The 22,845-nt window shown below is 32.5% G+C and overlaps 1 protein-coding gene across 1 annotated transcript; it reads right to left on the bottom strand.

The window, feature by feature from the left end:
* Positions 1–1,555: 1,555 nt before the first annotated feature.
* On the bottom strand, positions 1,556–22,281 carry Ythdf (YTH domain-containing family protein). Its single transcript, XM_023158335.2, has 9 exons — positions 22,038–22,281; positions 21,903–21,927; positions 21,294–21,458; positions 19,519–19,644; positions 19,047–19,268; positions 14,420–14,838; positions 10,996–11,382; positions 9,034–9,414; positions 1,556–5,616 (listed from the first exon to the last, which is right to left on the bottom strand). The coding sequence occupies exons 1-9, from the start codon at positions 22,059–22,061 to the stop codon at positions 5,566–5,568; spliced, it is 1,800 nt and encodes a 599-aa protein (XP_023014103.2). The 5' UTR covers positions 22,062–22,281; the 3' UTR covers positions 1,556–5,565.
* Positions 22,282–22,845: the final 564 nt, after the last annotated feature.

Genomic DNA, 22,845 nt, shown 5'->3' with positions numbered 1-22,845 from the left:
TGTAACGAACACTTGGTTCGAATCGTACCTTTCAGGTCGGAGTCAAATGGTGAGGACAACGGAACTCTCGGAGAACAGGGCCATTGAATCTGGTGTACCACAGGGCTCTGTGTTAGGCCCTATTCTGTTTCATATGAATGACATATCTATGATTAACATATCTGGTAGTTTCACTCTATTCGCGGATGATACTACAATATTGTGGAAAGAAAAAAACTCAATGGAGCTAACTAAAATAATATCATCCGACTTGAAGAAGGTGAAGAGCTGGTGTGATGCAAATTTACTCTCTTTAAATGCATCCAAAACGAACATAATATCATTCAAATGTTCGCTGACGTATTACAAAATAAATTAAATACAAGGTTTCTCGGTGTATTCATTGATAATAGGCTGAAATTTGATGAGCACCTTAAACAACTGAAGAGTAAGATCTCCTCAGGATGTTATGCAGTTAGAGTGGTTTCAAATGAGTTGGGTTTTCATGTCGCAAAGACCGTTTACCATGCACTTGTTGAATCTCGACTACGTTATGGAATACCTTTTTGGGGAGCATGCGACTCATCCCTTCTCTCTTCTGTATTGATATTACAGAAGAGGGCACTTAGATGTCTCTGTGAAGTTAAACCCAGAGAATTGTGCAGGAATTTGTTCACTGCCAATAAAATGTTAACAGTCATCGCACTTTTTATCTTAGAGACAGTTTGCCTTATTTATAAACATAAATCAAAGTTCAACTTTGCTTCTACTCCTTATGCTACTCGCAATAGGAATTATACCTTTAGACTTCCCAACTTCGAATTTAATCAAGGATTCCATATACTACAATGGTGGTAAATTGTTCAATAATTTACCATTAGAGATGAGATCTGCAAATTTAAGCAACATTCATTTCAAAAAGGCGGTGAAGAACCTACTTGTTGATAGACCCTATTATAGTTTGGAAGAGTATTTTAGCGAATCATTTTAAAATAAAGTTTTTTTTGATTTGGGTAACTATATTTCTGACGAAGAACTATGTGAATAATTTCTGTTATCTTTGAGGCTATCCTCATAACTTCATTGATTTTTGACAATCTGAACCTAATCTTCAGTTGATAGTAGTAATAATACTTAAATTTCTACAAGGTCATTGATAAATCTGGAATTATCAATAAAGAAGGTGATAGCAAAGGAAAAAGCTGACTTTAAATGAAATTTGACTTGTTCTCAATTTGCAAAAGTGTACCTCTACAATCAATAGTTGTTTCTGGTCATAATCTTGGAGAAAACAAAGTGTTATAGTGTATATTTCCATTAACCAGTGGTCGCGAATGTTGTGCACGATAGGGATCAACGAGGTACTACTTTTTAATATGCAACCTTTGGTGAGAGTTGGATGATCTGCAGTGAAAATCAATCTTCCAGCTATTGGACTCGAACCATCACTACAGATAGCAGTTGATCAACTAAGTAGAAAGAACCAATCAGCTGCTGTCAGACCGAAAAAATTATATATTTAAACAATGTTTTGAGGGTGACTATTGAAGAGGAGAAATGAAACTGAAACGAGACCTGAAAGATGATAATATTGATGGTTTATTGATGTAGCTATCAACAAATGCCCACTTCTCGGATCACACAATTCAATCAGTATAACCAACAATGCACTTGTGTGAGTGCATCAGTCTAACATGTTAGGCACAGTGTACAATGAGACATCCAAATATAACATGCCATGTTCCAATTCGATAACTTAACTTACATAACAGATAACATTTTGTCGATTTGTTCCTTACGGAAACACCAACAATTTACACTAAAATTAAAGGATATTTCCCCTTAAAATTTTACAAGTCCATTCAATCACTAGTATCACACTTATATACATTATTGTTTTACAAATCAACAGTGAGAAAATATAAGTAACTACCTACCTACTTCAATAATTACAGATTGTTAGGTAACTGATTTTGATCAAGTTATTTCTGTCGAAGTTCACAAAAACAATGTGTAAAATTAGTCAACTAACAGTCGAAACATTTATTTTGAATGAAAATTCAAAAGTAGAAAAGTTACTTTCTTTAATTCCATAAAAAACAAATGAGTTTCACAATTCAAATTATTTTTCATGGAATAATCCATTTTGATGTAAGAACAAAGTCTTCACAAACACTTTTATTGCAACTTTTTTTTGATATTCCTACATTCAATCAGGAAAGATGGTTAAGCGCACACAGTTGACTAGATCTGTAAAAGTTTTGTTGGAAATAATTTTTAAAACTTTTTCATTCAAATTTTCACAAGCATTTCTTCCAGAAATCCAGGTTACGTAGAGATAGCAACTGTGTTATAAAGGAAATTGTTCTCACAGGAAATTGTACGTAACTCTCTCATCACATGATCAAAATGATATTTTTGTAGGCCGTTCGTTTCGAAGGATGTACATTAGTCTAGTTCGTAGGAGTTATTTCACGAAATTTTTGCCTTGAACAAAAATTATGATTGAGGTTTTATTTGATTAGTAACTACGCGCAGATCAATTCAGGTTTGTGCCAAGTTGCTCTTGCATTCAGTTTAAAAGTTATAAACATTAGCAAAAAAAAACAGGGGTTTGATTTTAGCAAATATCTCAAACACTACCGCAGATATTCTCTGAATAAAAAAAAACTCGTGAACAAAAAATTTACTGCAAAAAAAGTTTCATCTTATAATAATATATTTATTTACCAAAGAATCAATACACTTTCAATTCATTATTGAAGAATGCAAGTAAATAAACTGAAGGACCAATATTTATAGTTTCGATCGAGCAATGGAAATACAGGTAAGAACGGGTGGTTCACGCACACAATATCCAAATTGGTAGCTTCAACAAAAAAAAGTCAGTACATTATATATGAATATAAAAAAAAAATGAGGTACTTAATTAAACAATAATTCTCCAGCACAAAAATTATGTAGCAATTTTACTCTTAATTATACTTTTGACAATTTTTCCCAAATTGAAGGCGTTACATAAAAACTTGGATAACTTTTAAAATTGGAGCATGGTTTTTTCCTTTTTTGGAGCTATTTGACGACTTTTAATAACATCTTCGCTGAAATAATTTAATTTTTCATTCATTAATGAACAGTAAGAGATGTTAATAATATATTTTTCATTATTATTTTTTAAGAAATTGTTACAAATAAATGAGAAATAGATTTGTTAATCAAATTTTCATTTTTCCCCTATAAATGTCAATATTATAGAATTATTTTGTCTGAAATGTATTATTTTCATTGCTGAAAAAATATATAATTGATTTTTCATTTGATGAAACGTAACTCATAGATTTTTGCAGTTAGGTTTTCGAATACGGAAAAATAAAAAAAACCAAGGGCCATTTGAAAAAAAAAGATTGATTAATCAACATTTTGATTAAAGAATATTAGGGGAGACGGGGCAAGATGAAGTTCGGGGCAGCACGGCAAGTAAGCTTGTGTGCGTGAATAATAATCGTGTTTGGAGCGGCGACAGCGCCATTTGCACGAACTTCACCCTCCGCTAGTGTGTCCAAGCAGAGCGAACAGGTTAGAACTCGTTTTTGCGTTGCAGAGAGAAAAAAGTGATATTGCAATTGTTTTTACGTGATATTTGATTCAAAACTGATGTACAGACATGTAAGTACCTGTGCTAATGTATTATTTCAATCCCGAGCTTATTATAGTAATCCAAAACATTAAATTCAAACCAGATTTTTTCGCCGGTAAAGTTTGAGGTTAGAATTGCGTCATCTTTTTTACCTACGTGTGGATCGGGGCAAGATAATCGGGGCATAATGAGATACTATCCCGTTTTGCCCCGCACTTGTGATTGAATTAACATTTTCTATGTTGTGATAATCAAGTGACTGAAAAAGGTAAAAAACCAATAAAGAAACCTGGAAAAAAAACTGCAAAGAAGATTAAAAAGACAACTGACAAGGAAAACCTGCAGAAAAAGCGTCAAACCAAAAGGTGCAAAAAAGAAACTGAATCGGAAGATAGTTCATCCCAAGAAGAGGATGATGACTGTGCTTTCATCTATTGTGGGTACTTATACTCAGATTCAACCGAAGGTTGGGTCATCTGCGGCGTGTGCGGCGTTATGGGGCAAAACGGGAAATTTGCCGAGTTTATTTTTTCATTATTTGCCAAAAAAAGTTCTGTGATTTTGCATGCTACAACGTTTAATTATAAGAGAGAAATGTATAATGGTTACCTCTTTTGTTAAAGAATGTTATTAAAGAGTTTAATTTTCCTTGTATAACGAGTTTTGTCTTAGCTATCTCATCTTGCCCCAGTCTCCCCTACTGGAGATAGGTCTTCAGTAATATTCATTAACCAAAGATTCCAAACAGTGCATCACAAGAACATTTAGATTGTTCATAAATGAAGGGAAAATTAATTTTTTTTTTTCGGGAAATCTTAACTAAAACCTTCTAAAATCTCTTCAGCTTTTAAAATGATCAGTTTTTATGTAAACCTTCAATTTGGCAAAAATTGTAATGGATAAAAACAATTAAGAGAAAAATTGTGATGAAAATTTAGTGCTGAAGGATTATTGCTTATATGTTTTCATTTCTAAATATCTGCAATATTTTTGAAATTACAAATCGAGTTACACCTCAATCGTAATTTTCAAAGACGAACAGGAATTTATATGAAACGGAGCTTCTGAACTAGACTATATACAAATATTTTGGTAAGTTGAAAGAATAAAATTGTGAACAGGGCATGCTTACGATTCAGTAGTCCTATGTTAAACTATAAAATCTCAACGAATATTCTAAAGGTGCACACAGTTCATATAATCTGATATAAGATTAGAAAATTGAAAAACATTTGGTAAAACTGTAACAAATACAAACAAATGTCAGTGTTCATCATCAACTAAATGCAGCCAATTTGTCACCTAGTTCTGAAATTGTTATAATCACTTATACATCTTAAGTTCAGTTGTATTTTACGGAGATGTTTCACAGTCCACTATTTTCCGCAAACCTCAAGCACTGAATGTTAAATTAGTCCAGAAAAATCAACACTTTATTTTAAATTTAACTATTCGCATCGTCCGTTCATTATATTACAATTTAATTTATTAGGTCCGTCACACCAGCAAAACGAAACACTGCACTATTCTTTATTTATTATCCGATTCTGAAAGGCCCGATCCGAAGAGTGAGCTACTTAGTTTGTTAATATACAACTATTTTACTATAATCCATATACCTTTTAAACTTTTTAACTATTTTTAAAAGAGTTTGAAAGAACCCACACGTACAAATTATAGTAGAAATTTTAGCCACGCAGAGAAGTCTCATGAACTGACCGACGGGATTTAATCAAAAGCAGGGTATTAGCAACTGATTACGGAGAATAGAACCATACAATAAAAAATACTTGGTGCCTACCAATTTTCTAACGACATGCAAATCAACCGAATCTGTTAGGTGTTCATGAAATATACTTCAACAAGCCATTAACTGAATAATACGCTAGTAGAAAGCAGCCACATAAATGGTTTGTTTCTTGAATTCATGAATTGCAGAAAGGTAGTTTTTAGTTGCGGCCTCCTCGTCCACCACGTCCCCGGTTGTTATCACCACGATCCTGCAATCAACAGACATAATTAACAATGATAATTTATTAAAATCACTTAAACTAAAAATCAAACTTCTAAGACACGGCATGGCAAAGACATGAAACAAACCAATGAATTTCATTTGTGTCATGTCTTTGTGTAGTATTGTTGTCTCGAATATGTTATTATTTTAGTGTTATTTATTTTTATTGTGTATTTAGTATGTCTGAAGTTTTCAATATAGTTATATTTTCAACACTAAAAAGCTCCTGAAGAATATTTTAATTCAATTTGAAACGTTGACAAGGAAACAATTGTTTTTTCGAAAAAAAATTATCCTGTTCTTGGATCACTAAACCAGTTACTTGTGAATATTTCAAACTGAATATTTAGTCTGAAAACTGAACCAAAGGAAAGTGTCTTGGGTCCCTTATTATTCCTATGCTATATCAGTGATATACACTTTCATGAGTGTTACTTTCTCAATCTATTTGCAGATGACACCTTACTGTCAATCTCGGGCAATGATCTGCATGGTACTGTCAACAAAAATGAAAAATTCTCTATCAAAATAACAAATATACACACATCGGAAAAGTCTAAGGATATTTTTAAAAATGGCAATATTTTTTTTTAGATCGCTTTAGGAAAAAAAAAGTTGACGGGTGATTATTAAACGAATGTAACTTACAACAAAATTTATTAAATGGTCAAAAATACTGAGTGCGCATATAAGCAAAACTAAAAAAAATATGGCTCTTCTTTGGCACCCCGAAAAAAAATCATAATACAAAAAAAATTGGAATCAGTACAAAGTATGGCCTCCACGCTGGTTTATTACGGCCCTACATCTATCGTGCATCGACAAAATGAGATTGTCAATGTCTTGTTGAGGTACATTTACCCATTCAGCGATTGAAAGCTCTCTCAATTGAAACGTTGTGTGAATGTTCCCCATATGCGGAGTAATTCTTCGTTGAAGCATGTCCCACACATGCTCGATGGGATTCAGGTCCGGTGATTGGGCTGGCCATGGCAATAAATCAACTCCTTCGTTGGTGAGCCAGTCAGTCACTAGACGCGCGACATGTGGACGAGCATTATCGTGCATTAGGTGGAAGTTTTCACCAACAGCACCAGCAAACGGACGGACGATAGGTAGAAGAATGGTGTCGAGGTACTGTCGAGCTGTGAGGGAGCGATTTGGAAAAATGAGATCGGTTCTGCCGCCGATCATGATTCCGCCCCATAGCATTACTGTACCACCTCTGTATGTGTGGACTTCCTGGACGTGTCTCAAACGTTCATTATTTCCAGGTCGTCTCCACAGTCTTACTCGACGAGAATCTGGATGAAATCCATATCTGGATTCGTCTGTAAACAAAACTGTGGCCCAATCATTTGCATCCCAGTTTTGATGTTCTTGACACCACTCGAATCTTCTACCGCGATTGCCTCTCGACAAAGGTGGACATCTAAGTGGCCTTCTGTTGTGGACATCTGCTTCATGCAGTCGATTTCTGACAGTATCACGACCAATGGTTACCTGGTGCGTCTGCTGCAACACGTTAACCAACTCAGGTGCTGTGATTGTCGGTTGTCTTCTTGCGGTTAAGACCAAAAATCGGTCTTGAACTGCAGTTGTAGCGCGTCCTCGCCCTGGATGTTGTTCGGCTGGACTGCCAGTTTCACGGAAACGCCGCCACAATCGACTGATAACACTTTGGGAGACCCCCAAACGAAGAGCTACATCATTTTGTCGCATGCCACCTTGAAGAAGCCCTACAGCTCTATTCATCTCAGCCAATGGTAAGTGATGGCGTTCCATGTTAAAGCACAATATTTCCAGTTTAATTGCTGAGCAAGAACTGCATAGAATGTACAAACTCGACACTTTCAGATTATTCATTTTAGCCGAAAACCTACAGTTTGTAAAAAAACTTGATAAAAGATTAGTTACCGTTTTTGCAGGCTTTGTTCAACCCATAGAAATCTACAGGGTGGTCGAGTGTACCAATTTAATCGAAATTAAACGAACTCATGCATTTATTTTTATGATATTTAGTATGTTATAAAAATAGACTTTTCCGATGTGTGTATTTCAACATTAACAAAATGAAAATCAAGGTAACAAAATGATCAGACAATGATCATAACCAAACCACTCAAATACAAAAAAAATCAACTCAAACCAACTCAATCTGGCTATAGATAACAATAAAATTGAATTTGTGAACCAGTTACTATTTTATATTAGGACATATAATACTAAATAAATAAAGTTGTTTCTTTTCTAAAAAGTGAATTGACTAGTGGAGCAAATGGGTTTTCTGAGTATTTCTTAAAAAACTACATACTTTAACATATTTGTCATATTTAATTGCTCACTAGATTCAAGATTTTTCTACTCTGTAGAAACATTTATTTATTCATCAATTTATTTACGTCAATGCCTATTTTTTACAAAATAATTAACAAGTTCACACATATGTATATAACAGTAATCCAAGCTAGGTTTAAGGAAAAAATATATAAAATAAAATTTTAAAAAAATCGTCAAAATAAGTTAATGAATTACAATCTTCTCACAATCTTTTTAAATGTTTCCAAAGAAGAATGAAAAAATTCTAAATCTACATTGTATTATTTGCAAGTCTCAAAATTCTACCTACAGATTCATTCCGGCCATAGTTGGTGCGACAAAAGGGTACTTTGAAGATTTCCGAATTTCTTGTTCTCCTTGGATTCACATTCAAAGTTATAAGTTTGACAAATCCCGGGGAATTGATTATTTTATGAATTAGTGTTAGATCTGATTCTAATCTTCTATCAGCCAGAGTATTCAAGTTAAGAATGTCCAATATAATTTTATAGTCATATTCACCAATATGATATCCCAGTTTATATGCAGAGTACCTTAAAAACTTATTTTGAACACTTTCAAGCATATCCATATCCACATGATACGAAGGGCACCAAATTGTGGAATTGTATTCGATTATTGATCTAACAATTGAACAATAATTTGGGTAATTCTGATTGATTACAGACCGCTCGATAATTTTTTTATACCATTATGTGATCCACTTTTATAAATAGGTTTCAAAAAACTGTTTTTACAATAATCTGGAAAGATGGACGATTTCAAGGAAATATTGAATATCATGTGAATTGGTTTGATCAGGGTAAAAATACATTTTTTGATCAGGAATAGCGGAATTCCATCAGGACCTGTAGAAAATTTCCAAGGTAATGACATGACTGGATCGATTATTTCTTTAATATCAACGCTATAACTACATAAATCAACAGTCTTACTGAATTTACATTCTGGAATTTGGTTAACTGTTTCATCACTAAAGTGACCTTTTACGTTTTTCCAATATTCAATTCTGTGGGTAACAATATCAAAATGTTTCAGAGGAAATCGATGTGTATATACTCACTTTGTGTCCCCCTCCATGGTGATCATTATTCCTGTGTCCACCGGAACGATGACTGTCACCATCCCTGTCATGATTTCTACCTCCTCTGTGATCTCCCCTATCTCTATGGTCCCGACCTCCCCCTTCGTGGCCTCCCATTTCCTTAACAACTGGCTGTTTACGGCTATCTTCTTCTTCTTGACGTTTTTCATAATGTATGAAGTCATCAAATATCGAAGTAGAATGCCTGTAGGAATGCATGATGCGCAGCACCTGAACTCCTTTTGGATGCGGTACCTCCTGCGTATCTCTGGAGTTGGTCACAGGCTTGTTGTCGTTATTCTCTAAGCGAATGTGGCGAAGCTGAACATTAGGAACATCCTTTACATACACCCAGCGTACCTAAATGTTCCACGAAATTAATATTGACATGTCACAGTTCTTTCTGATATTTATGTTGTTCGTAGCTTTTAATTCGGAATGGCCACAAATTCATTATTAAAATGAATTGAAAAACTTGAAGTTTGCAATTGACTTGTATAAATAAAAAAAAAAGGAAACGGATGCTCAGGAATCTCGTTTATCTTTGATATTCTTGGATTGAATCGTTTGTTGATCAGATAGAAGACTTTCGGTAAAAAAACAGTAAATACGTTATGGGTTTTCATCAAGTATATATCTAGGAGTGAATTCAATGCGTTGAATCTATTGTTTGAATAACAAGCCTAAAAAATACATCAAACAAAGCCTATTTCAATATCAATCAAATGAAAAACAACCTACACTAGATTCAAGATTTTTTCTACTCTGTGGAAACATTTATTTATTCATCAATTTATTTACGTCAATGCCTATTTTTTACAAAATAATTAACAAGTTCACACATATGTATATAACAGTAATCCAAGCTAGGTTTAAGGAAAAAATATATAAAATAAAATTTTAAAAAAATCGTAAAAATAAGTTAATGAAGCATTTATTATGCTATGGCATACTCACATATCAACTATAATATTGTGGTGTGGGGCTCAGCCCAAAACTTGTAAGGAGTTATTGTTTTTCCAAAACTGATCAAAAAGATTGATTTTCAATTTAAATTATATAGAAAAATGCAGTTTGCTAGACAGAATATAGCAAATTATCAGTATTATAGTGTAGGACAAAGACACGATAACAACTATAACAAATCATTAAAAATTCCAAAGCATTCAACGACATTCCAAAAAAGCCCCCTCATAAAAATGCCCTCCCATTCCATAATAAACTACCAGAATCAGATTCACAGTCAGAAATGCTTTATTATCATAAAAGTTTAGGTTTTGTTGACAAAGCAGGCTTAAGAACTAAAACAATCTGAAACATTGAAATAAAGGTCAAAAATTAAAACAATATGGCTCAAGCACACTTCAAAAAGTCTATGGTAAAAGTATATGATAAAAAATTTTATATGTTGTAATTATAAGTTGCGAAGTCATCCGAAAGAAATTCCTCGATACTTCAATAAGCTTTATCTAGCAGAAGTTTTTTTACTCTTTTTCGAAATTGTAGCAGGTTAACTTTCTGATTGAAAGGGCTCACAGGAATCTTGGATTCTAGCTCTGGTAAAGAATCTCACTGCTCTTTTTTGAATTGTGAAAACTTGACTCATTAAGTTTTGACAGCTGCTCCCATAGAAACAAAATCTTTTAATCATACAAAGTTAAAGCCTTGTTATTAGAGAAATGCTACTGTGATTTTCAAAAATTTTCAAATGGTGATCTTCAAGAAGAAAACTATATCTTTTATATGTATATGGTTCATGTGTATACAAGTATTTATTACTTTATTTCATTGAAATGCTGTGAAAACACTGATATTTTTGAATTTATATGTATGATTACTATTGTCTAACTCTCATATGTGACCGAGTTTGCGACTCACCACATATACGCTTTGTAACGATACAGGTCAATGAATATTATTATCATTATTTTGAATGCATACCTTGAACTGCCCTTTCCACTTATCTTGCGACCACACTGAACTATTGGAGTTGTAATCTAGGGCAGAGACCATTTGAGCCATCCCACAAAAGTGTCCAGAACCGTTCACAGAAAAAAATAAATAAATTGCACCGTTTCCCTCCCGTTCCTTGTAGGCCTGATCCAAGCGTTTATTTCCGTGTTCAGTACTGCACCATATTTCATACTTGATGCTCCTGTGGATGTCGTCTTCCGAATATGACTTTATTACAAAGAACCTGGCGTTTGGAGCGGTCAGGTCAAAATCCGTGGGGTTGTAATTGTTTTTACCCTTCAGTTCGTCGAGAACGGGGTGGTGGGGGGCCGCGGTAGTTGCAACCATCATAGGCATCGGTGGGGGTATCATTCCCTGGTAAGAATTATTATTAATTAATAAAAGAATTTCAGAAAACACCTACATATGAAATAATTTTGGAAGAGTCTGAAAAATAATAAAAAAAAGGAGGTTAAAACTGCTGAGCCGCTTCTTAAAAATGACTTTCAAAATTATTTCATTAAATTTTGAGGATACTCAATTCAAGTTTGAAAACAATTTTCATTTATATTGACTCCTCATATGGTTCTTGTGAATAATTGATATCACCTGCATGCCTATGAGAATAGTAAGTGCTACTTTAATCAATCTGAAGAAATTTTGCTTGCGTGTACACCAAAGTTCCAAATATATTTGGAATTGCTTTCTAGACAACAGACATAATATAAGGGTAGATTCATGAAAAGCCTACAGTGTCATAACATATATTGAAATTTGTGTTTTTGTTTACACATATTTATATTTTACTCATATAAATTAACTTTCATTTATTGACATTTAAAACATCTCTCTGTTAACTGGAACTTGAATACAACCAATGTGAATGAAATATTGGATGAAATAGAAACAAAAGTTACTGTAATTGTGGACAGAATAACACCTGAAAAGCAAATACAAATTAAGTCAAATCAAGTACCATTCTATGACTGAAAATATATCAAAAATGTGCAACCGCTGAAAGATAACAAAAATGACAACAATATAAATTCAAAACACTTATGTTAATACTTTAAAAGAAAAAGAATATTTGTAAAATAGAATTGATGAAAATAAAAAAGATCCTAAAATTATGTGGAAATATCTAAAACAACTAGTCAAACTAGTGGAATCACATAATATAAAGATAATTATATTTGAAAATAATAATGGTAAAAAAATATGTGATAATCCACTAGAGATTGCACATAATTTCAATGAATATTTTGTAAACAGTGTAATTGAAATAGAAAATAGTATATATTGTGATGAGATATGGACACTGAATAACTATGAACCCATAAACAATAGGTTGAGTCAATTAAAAAAAATAAACATGATAACTTTACACAAGATAACTTTTTCTCTTGATAAAGTAGATAAAAGTGAAATTATCAATAGCAAATTCTTAAAAGAAACTTTCGATGTGTCTAGGCATATAATATTGAACTTTATAAATACTTCCTTGTACACAGGACTGTTTCCAAACCAGTACAAAGTTAGTACAGTCACTCAAATTACGAAAATTAATAATACAAGTGATGCAAGTAATTTTCATCCAATTAACAGTCTTCCAACACTCGAAAAAGTACTGGAACTGGCAGTATATGAACAACTAGTTACATACTGTAATGAATATAATTTTCTCATCGAAAATCAGTCTGCTTTTAACAAGAATTACTCATGAGAAACAGCGTTACATCTAACAGTTACAAAGTGGAAAAAAAGTATTGATAGGAAAGAATATATTGTTACTATATTTCTAGATTTCAAACGTGTCTTTGAAACAATCAATAGGAAAACTTCAATCAATAAACTGAAGTATTATGGTGCAATTGGTTAGATAATTATCTTGAGCAAAGAAGTCAAAGGACTAAAATTTGTGATGTAATGTCAGATCAAATTATAAATGACATAGGTGTACCACAAGGCGGTGTTTTGGGACCACTGGTATTCATTATTTATATAAATGATATCAACTATGTACCTGGTTCACACCACATTAATTCATTTGCTGATGATACCCTTGTATATACAAAAAACTGTGATTTAAAAGAAGCTGTACAAAACATAAATATATCTTTAAAGAACATCGAATTATATCTACAAGTGTATAAACTCAAATTGAATATCAATAAATCTAAGGCAATGATTTTACATCAAATTCAAATCAAAGAAAAGTTGATACTAACGACGTTGATATCAGCATATTCAATAATCAACTCACAATTGTAAATGAAATTAAGTACCTAGGATTTATTATAGACAATCAATTAAATTTGAATAAGCATGCTGAATATATCATTAGAAATATATGTAAGAAAATGTATATTTTCTATAGAATTTCAAAATCTTTATCAACCTTTGCTTGACTAACATGTTACAACTGCATAATAAGGCCACACTGACTACTGTGCCACACTGATGTATCTATTCAACCAAAATCAAATGGGACAGTTGCAGAAACTTCAAAATCGAGGTATGAGAATCATTTTGAGATGCAACCAGTATACCCCTATTGAATCTATGTTGAATACTCTACAGTGGTAGCCGGTTCATAAAAGACTGTATTATTTGAGCATGATTTTTATTTTTAAAATCACAAGTGGGATACAACCAGCCTATCTTAGCAGATATTTAGTTCGAAATAGTGACATTCATTCATATAACACAAGAAAATACAAACTATAAGAGTGGAATGAATTCATTGTTCTTTAAAGGTCTAGATAGCTTCAATAAGTTACCTGATGAAATAAAACATGTAAATTCCTTAAAAGTATTCAAAAAGTTGTTATTGGAATATATCAAATTATATTTTTTTATAATTCATATGAAAGTAGCTGTTTCAGGAGGGCTTTCTTCCAGTTTGTGTCTGAAAATTGCTTCTTTGGATGATCTACACATCCATGTATAGAGTTACTTATTTTAAAATTGATAAACTTCCTTCCTTTCTTTGGAAGATTCCCACATTTTTTTGTATCAAGACGGAGTAGTAGAAAGCCAAAAACTTTCTTTCCCAAAAATTAATCACTCCTAAAAATATAACTCCTTCAATTCAAATAATACATGACGTACTGTAAAATTATATACGTTTATAAATTATTTATTTATGCATAACTATATATTGTACATTAGGATTCCTAAAATAAAGTCTACTACTACATACGAGGCTGATCTGAAAAGTTTCCGACCTCAACATAAACATGGCATCACTCGTCAATGAAAGCTAGTGAATTTCTTTGTTCATCTGTTGACACTAACCAACACGGACAAAATCGAGTATCAAGCTGTCATTGAATAATTGTATGCATCTGTGGATTTTTTTAACCTGTTTCTAATTCATATAGATATTATAACCTTTATCAACACCACTCACCTGAATATGTCCTCCGGTAGGCATGCTCACTTGAGGTGGCATATGTGGAGGCATCATTCCTTGGGGCTGATAGTTCTGCATTGGATGCTGTGGAGGCCTAGGAGCGGGGGGAGCTTGCCTATTGGCCGGTGGTCCATTCCAACCAGGTCTTACAGCAATGGCAGAAGCCACTACACTCTTAGGTGCATTATTAACAATTGGTAATTGAGGAGGAGTACTTTTATTGGTATCCCACGTACCAATGTCCATGTTGTGCTTGCCAGGTATTATGGGACCTGGAGGCATGCCGGGCCCTTTCTTCTTCAGGCCCTGATTCTGGATGGACAGCTGAGGTTTTGCAGGCTGGCTAGCTATACTTGCCCATGTCGTTTTTTTAGGTTGGCCAAGTGATTCTTTGGAATCCATGGAGCTTTTCAAATCTATCAAAAAAAATTAAATCATTGATATTGAACAACTGAATATTTTCGAAATATTTTTAGTATTTATTTATTTATTTATTCACGGGTAACTCCCATTTAATATAAGTTATACAAATATCAGATTGTTAACACAAATCGTATCTAATTTAATTATAAGTAATAATTTAAACAGTTATAGTAGAGAATTGAAATGAAGCGAGAATAAAAGTAAATGACAGATACAAGCAATTTAAGAATAAGTATATCTTAACTTATTTCTAAGAATATCCTCGGAAATATGAAAGAGATCGAATTTTGTATTATTCCCGTTTATGACTATTCTTGATAGAGGAGAATGCATTCCATAGTTACACCTATGGTAATCTATTGCAAAGGTTAGATTATTTCGTGTTTTTCTAGAGGGAACATGAAGATTTACTTGGGCAAGAAGAGTTGAGCAATTAATTCTAAAATTAAGCAACTTATGAAGGAATATAATATCTATATGTTCTCTGCGTAAACTAAGTTTCGGTAAACCAGTTACAGACCGAATTTCTGAAAAAGAGTGATTACTGAGAGGTATAGACAACTTAAAGGCAATATATTTTATAAATTTGTTTTGTACTTTTTCTATAGTGTACTTATGAATTTCATAAGTTGGTGACCAAACACAGCTACAATATTCTGTAATCGATCTAACCAAAGCGAAATACAATAACTTGATAGAATTAATGTTGGTGAAGTCTTTTGTAGTCCTGCATAGAAAGCCTAACATTTTCATTGCTTTGCTAGAGATCTGTTCATACTGCAGGTGAAAATCCATTTTGACATCCACCACTACACCAAGATCTCGTATGGATTTCACCGATTCTAATAGTTTGCCTGCTATAGTATACATATTGTTGTAATGAGTAAGTGATCTAGAAAAAGACATACTTTTGCATTTAGACACGCGTCCATATCATTGTCTACACACCATTCAGTAAAAGATGTAATGTCATTCTGAATATTTTCGTAGTCAACTGTGGATACAATGGTTTTGAATATTTTCAAGTCATCAGCAAACATTAATACTTTCCTGTGATTCACTGTGTCAAATGTTTTGGAAAAATCTGTGTATATCACATCCACTTGCTGTTTTTTCTCCAAAGCATTTAAGATATACTGAGAGTAGAGCAACAAATTAGTATTGGTCGATTTTCCCTGGCAAAAACCATGTTGCTCATCAATTATAACCTGATTCAGAGGGGTCTTTATATTATCGCATATGATGCTTTCCATCAATTTAGGTATAGCACTCAATATGCTAATGGGGCGAAAATTTTTTATGTTTGCTCTGTCTCCAGACTTATATATAGGCGTTATGTAACTCGATTTCCATACAAGAGGGACCTCACCTAGACTGAGTGAAGCTGTAAAAAGCAAAAATAGTGGTTTTGTCAGAGTAAATCTACAATTTTTCAATAACATTGTTGTAATACCGTCAGGTCCTGGACCTTTATATGGATCCAATTGAGATAATTTATTACAAATAATTTCCAAACTAATTGCACAACTATTCATTTCCACAGTCTTATCAGTGGTGAAGGTTGGAATTTCATCAACAGTATCAGGCTTGTACACAAATTGAAACTGTTGTGCGAATGCATTTGCAATATCATTACCATTGTCGTAAGTCAAATTATCACAATACATAGTCTCAGGTAAGCCATTATTTTTCCGTTTGGTATTCACAAAATTCCAAAAATATTTAGTGTTAGATGCTATGTTATTTTCAACTGTTTTAATGTAATTTTCATAACCTACTTTGCAAGCTGATTTGCACTGAGCTCTAATATTGGAAAATATCAGATAGTCATCCCAACTTTTGCTAGTTTTGTATGCTTTGTATTTATTCCTTCATCTGTACCCCTAGTAGATCAAAGGAAGAAACTTTCTAGAAATTAATCTGAAAACTCGCCTTATCAATAATTGGTAAATATTATCAGAACTTCCACTGCTAGGTGAATATACAGAATGTTGCATTTGAATAAGTGTGTTTCCTTTTAGCTTACATAGGTACCAAACGATACCAAAATCAGGCGAAAATACCGGTATATAATTGTTGTGTCTGAAATATTGAACAAGAAAACACAAATAATTAATATGAGCAGTGAACATTAAGTTTGTGAATTGGTATTAAAAACATTTTTTTTGTAATAATTGAATAAGAAAACACAAGTAGAATAATCAATATGGGCAAACAGTCAAATGTGAAATTATCCATAATTAATATAAAAATATTTAGATGATTCTGGTTTCATGAAAATCATATAATCCTGTATTTCCAACTCAATTCTTTAATACTTTTTCAATTGCTATTTAAATTTTAGACCAGTTTTACATTTTCATTTCTTCAGGAAATGTATTATATATTATAATTCCATCAATATAAATTGATTTCTGTTCAAAATTAGATTTAAAATTACTAACTGCTAATAATTTTGTTTGTCTAGTGTTATGACTATGAGTATTATTGATTTCTATGAAATTTATGTTTGAAATTTTTGATTTATTTGTTATTGAATGAATGAAACAACAAATTATTTGTTTGTATACTGTGTTCAAATCTAATAATTTTTTTGTTTATACAAACTCACTGTTAGTTCTAAGTACGATAATTTATATATACATTTAATAGTTTTGTTTTGTAAAGATTTCTAAGGTTTCATTGTGGATTTATTGGCTGATCCCCAAATAGAAATAAGATTATGCAGTTTTGAGTATATTAGACTGAAATAAATATTTTTCAAAAATATGAGGAATATATTGATACAAGATGGAGTAGTAGAAAGCCAAAAACTTTCCCAAAAAGCATCACTCCTAAAATATAACCCCTTCAATTCAAGAGCAATATAGTTCCTGATTTTGAATAGAATATACGAACATTTTTGAAAATTTAAAGGTGGATTTATTCTCTTGAGGCCAACCTAAATTTTTTTTCATGTCTGTTTTCATATCATCATGAATTTTGTCGAAGTTATCCAAAGAGTATATACTGGTTGTATCATCAGCAAATAATTTAACTGACCCCTTCAGAGGTAAGTTTGTTAATAGAGAGAGAGAGAGAAATACGTTTATTGTCCTAACAAAAAGTTCTTGTTGACAAACGATTATGAACTATGTCAAAGTAGTATAAAAGTAATTCCTAAAAGCCCTTTTATATAAAATAGGGTGTCAAACACATTTTTACGAAACAAAATAAATGCTATACAATTTAAAATTCAAAAAATCTCCTTACAAAAAATATGGTATATTATAGTGACATACAGTAGTGAACTATAATTCATAAAAAGAGTTGTCTTTGTAAAATTCATCTAAACTATAAAAGGCTTTATCAATCAGAATGTCGCTTAATATTCAAAGAATAACTCTTCGAGTATATGGGAATTTTGTTGTACATCTTTATTCCATTGTATATCAATGAGTCCTTCTCCATTGTTGTTGTGGGCAGGGAAAGTCTGATCAAGTTAGCTTAACGTGTATTATAGTGTGGCTCGTTTATATCATCACGATAAGTTAATTGTATGTTAGAAAAAGGAATGGAACAAGAATAAATCCTTGCGGTACCCCTAAATTTATACCTATCAAACTTTTTTTAATTCTTATGTCACTCATATAATTCTGTCTGTCACTCATATAATTTACAAACCAATGAACTATATTCCCTCTAATGCCAAAAGTGTTAAGTTCTGAGATCAATATATCATGATGTACAGTATCAAATGCTTTACACAAATCTAAAGACATGTGGCAACATTTTTTATGATTTGTCAATTTCAGTTTGAACTTTTGAAATGGTATCCATTACGGCTGCCCCTTCATCTCTAGACCTGCGAAAACCATACTGATCATTATATAAAAGATTATTGTTTTCCAAATAATCGGTCAATCGTTCATGCATCAATCGTTCTAAAATTTTGGAAAAAACAACGATTGATGCATAAAAGTCTTTGTAATAAGGCGTAGACAATATCATAAAGTTTATCAAAAAATAGATTCAACTGTAAAATTTTGAAAAACAAATCGAGTCCATGTAATGATTAATATCAGAACAAGTAAGACCATTTATAAATTCAACTTTCTCTCGTAGTGATCAAGTGCTATAAAGCTCTGTATTTCTCATTTTATGGGTTCATTTCTAACGAACATGAACTGCTTCTGAGTGTGACATGATATTCTCAATATACCTAAATTCTGCATGGCTTGTTCGACACTTTTCAAAGCTGAGTCCGGAATTGCTTGTGTATACATGTTTTGCTGATCTCTGTAGTAGTCGTCGTATTTGCGTTGGCCTCCTAACTGACTTCCCCACGTGTTGTAATCTCCGTTGCTGTGGAAATAATTGAAGGAAGACGGTTGACCTGCGAAGGCTGTCGGGTTTGAAAAGGGGGTTGATGGACCGAACATGCCTGAAAAAAAAACATTTTCCATTTCTGAACAGTGATTTTATGTTGAAAAACAGACGATTTCTATTTGCTCTGACTGTTTTATCAGTCTAACGTGTTATCAGCATAAAACTGCTGCAAACTGAGCGCAGAGAGAGAATACATGAAAAAATAGCACTCTCCTCTCTGATTTTTACTGTTGATGTTTCCTTAGGTGTAGTACAAGCATAAAACCTTTATATTTCCATTGATTTCACCATCACATAAAACTCACCGTCCATGGAATAGGAATCGTGGGGATATCCGCTCAGAAAAGTCATTGGATCTGTTCCGTTTGACCAGGTTCCATCTCCCACTCCATATGCCTGATATGGATAAGTGCCTCCACTGCCGTAGTAACCTACAGTGAAAAGAAATGTAAAACTCCAGTAAGTTTAAATATATGTCATCTTCAGTGGCGTGGTTAAAGTAGTCTTCTTGACGTATCAGTTTATAATAATAATAGCCCTTATTACCCAACAGATGAAAACCATTTATAGGATTAACTAAGTATGTTAATGTTACAATTTGAGGAAATGAATATCAAAATTATAATATAATAAAATAAAATTTAATCAAAATTGATTCACATAAATTGGAAATTAAATTGAAATTATTGCAAATGCTAAAGATAGGTGACTTGAGGTACAAATTGGTTTTGGCCAGTCGGCTGTAAAAAGATTTTGTACTTCTAGTTCTAAAATGAGGCACACAGAAATTTATAAGAGATAACACCTCCAGGTATCAGGTATAGTATTTCTTAATAACATACGACGATTCACGGAGGGTTATTTTTGGGTCAATTTTGATAAAAATCTTCATATGAACATATGTCTTGAAGGACTTTACTTTTGGTGATTAAGCTATTGAGAAATACCATGTATATAAATGATATTCCCAAAAATATCTGGGAAGATCACTGTGTGGATACTTCCACTGCAACTTCAAATGTAGCTCACTGTAAAATATTTTGAATATGTTTAGTTGATATCCTTTATTATAATAGTCAGTTATTAATTGATATTGTACAATTACATACATTTTTTAACATTAGAAGTACCGGTAATTTACTTTCAGTGTGATATGTAATGTTGCAGGCTTAACTGAAAGAAAAAATTGACAAATCCCTCGTATATTTAACGCAGAGCTACATTTTTTCTATATATATTTCAAATATTCTGTAATACTGCATTTTTGGTCGTGGTATGTCACTCATTTCTAATTTATAAAGTTTCTTTGTTCTAAAAGCACCAGCAACACGATGAGGTTCAATTACCTGAAAGTTAATATAATTCAACTATTTACTGTAACTAACTAAAAATGTTTTGTAAGATTGTAACCAGTGTAATAATATTTTTGATGTCGAGGTTTTCTGATTTTATGAAAAGCTACCTCAATCATTAGCTATTAATAATAATTCTATAAAAATATGGTAGGTATAAGGATGTGATATAAATAGTAGGATTTTTTTTAAATCTCTTACTAATGTTATTCATTATAACTAATACACTTATATAAGCACATAAGCAATACACTTTCAGTTTCCAACCTCTTTTCAATTTCAGATTTCCTTGTGCACAAGGTTGTTAGGTACTTAAATCTTTGTACATTATGTTATAAGTACTGTAAGCAATCACGACTGATTCAGTAACTTTGTCCATTAATGAAAGGATAAATAAGAAATAGAAAAACGAAATTAACACAATCGGACAAATCAAAATAATATAAAATTACGTAGTTTCAATTTCAGAGCCATTCAACAGAATAGAATTAGGAAAAACCATTGGTAAAACTATGTGAAGGTAGAGTAAAGATGAAAAAATTGAGTGTTTGAATGAAAAAATACTGAAAGAATAAAAAGGTTAGATAAAAGATGTAGAAACAACATTATAAATGAAAAGTTATTGGGTTGATGGGAGATATGAAAAATGGTCCTTATAAACTCTGTTGGGAGGCAGAAAACTTAAAGATGAGCACGAAAAAACACAAAGACAAGCCAACAAAACATACCTGCTGTGCCCATATTGTAAATGTCGGTTGCACTCGAAATCGGAACTGAAGCACCGTAAGCAGTATGAGGGGCAGTATTTTGTTGTTGATTTCTCCATGGTTCAAATTCCTCAGAGCCACTTGCTCCTTCTCCCCCACCTAACTGTTCTTTAGGGCCATTGGACACTATATTGTACAATAAAAATAGTATCATACTTCGCTACATATTCAATTGCTAAAATTATTTGCTTTGGTTTACGAAAATCCAGTTAAGGAAATTAAGTTTTACATCATAAAAACACTTAATAATTGATCTGACTAAATTTTCAAACAATATTATTAAACAAAACGTTGTCTTTGTGTTTCTTATTTATTATTGAAGTTATTCAAAACAAGTATTTGCTACAAACACGGCAGTTTTACACCCAAGGAGAGAATAATTATGGAAATGGAATTTAGTATGTTTCATAAAGAACTCATGAAATAGTCCAGTAGAAATTATTCCATTTGAAACTCCGCTTCATCCTTTCATTATCTACCTATTCTGGGATTAATTATTTTCAGTAGCACTAGAGCTGAGAGGGGTTGTGAAAAATTTTGTCCAAACATAATGAATGAATTGAAACATACCTTGATTTCCCTGTCCTTTCATCCGCTGATGGATCCATATGAAAATGAAACGATATTGTGTTAATTATGGTTATTATAATTGGAAAAATGTTATTTCATTCTCCAAATTATGTGTCAAAACTGTTTTGAATTTACCTGATCTGACACGCCTGCTGACATTGACTAGTCTTTTGGTTAATTTCAGTTCTTGGAAAATAGTCACAATCACTACCACTATTACACTAATTTATGCACTTGCACTAAACCTTGTTCAATGTCCATTAACAAACAAAAATATTGTAACAAAATAAAGAAGACACAATAGTTTAACAATGGCGTTTAGTTTCTAGATAACCTGAACTTTTAACTTTTCCATACGACAGTGTTGCCAAATAATTAATGAATATGTCACTTGCCATACATTTATTATATCTCTAGACGAGTTCTCAAATTCAACATAAAATTTCCGGTGAATGAAGGCCACCATCGGCGAGGCCGTCAGAAGACGCTGGAGGGTGAGAGGTTAAGATGACAGTTCAACACTTAAACAGCTATTCTAGTGCCTTGTTTTAAGAATTTTAAGTTTGTTTTGCAGGGTTTTGGAACCCAGCACTATCTCACGGCAAGTATGGTTGAATGGAAGAGCAAGTTCTGATTGCGTTACTCAAATGACAAGATCAGAACCTGAATTCTGCCTTTTGACAAAAATGTAGGATATATCATTCAATAATTGTCTGTTTACTCATACCTACTACATCTTGTACTACATTTTGTCAATGTAGTCAATTATTATTAATATTTTCGTGGTAGCCCTCATCGCTTCAAACCAGTAGAAACGTGCTAACATTTCGTATAGATCAATCCATCAGCGGACTCATCGGTGAATATAGGAGTTTGTCAATCTTAGGTCAAACAGATCTGTTGTCACGATTAGATCTGCCCTGAATTCGGTATTTTACGAGAG

This window comes from Leptinotarsa decemlineata, unplaced genomic scaffold, assembly GCF_025532065.1.
Source record: "Leptinotarsa decemlineata unplaced genomic scaffold, Ldec_3_MD MMD2_tig00000882_RagTag_RagTag, whole genome shotgun sequence".
In the NCBI taxonomy this organism is placed as follows: Eukaryota; Metazoa; Arthropoda; class Insecta; order Coleoptera; family Chrysomelidae; genus Leptinotarsa; species Leptinotarsa decemlineata.
This window is presented reverse-complemented; position numbering and strand designations above follow the sequence as displayed.

Coding starts and splice junctions, on each gene's coding strand:
- Ythdf (XM_023158335.2), bottom strand. CDS start 22,061: ATGTCAGCAGGCGTGTCAGATCAG. Junction 11,383..14,419: donor CTACCGGAGGACATATTCAG/GTGAGTGGTGTT, acceptor AATTCTTACCAG/GGAATGATACCCCCACCGAT. Junction 9,415..10,995: donor AGTGGAAAGGGCAGTTCAAG/GTATGCATTCAA, acceptor TGGAACATTTAG/GTACGCTGGGTGTATGTAAA.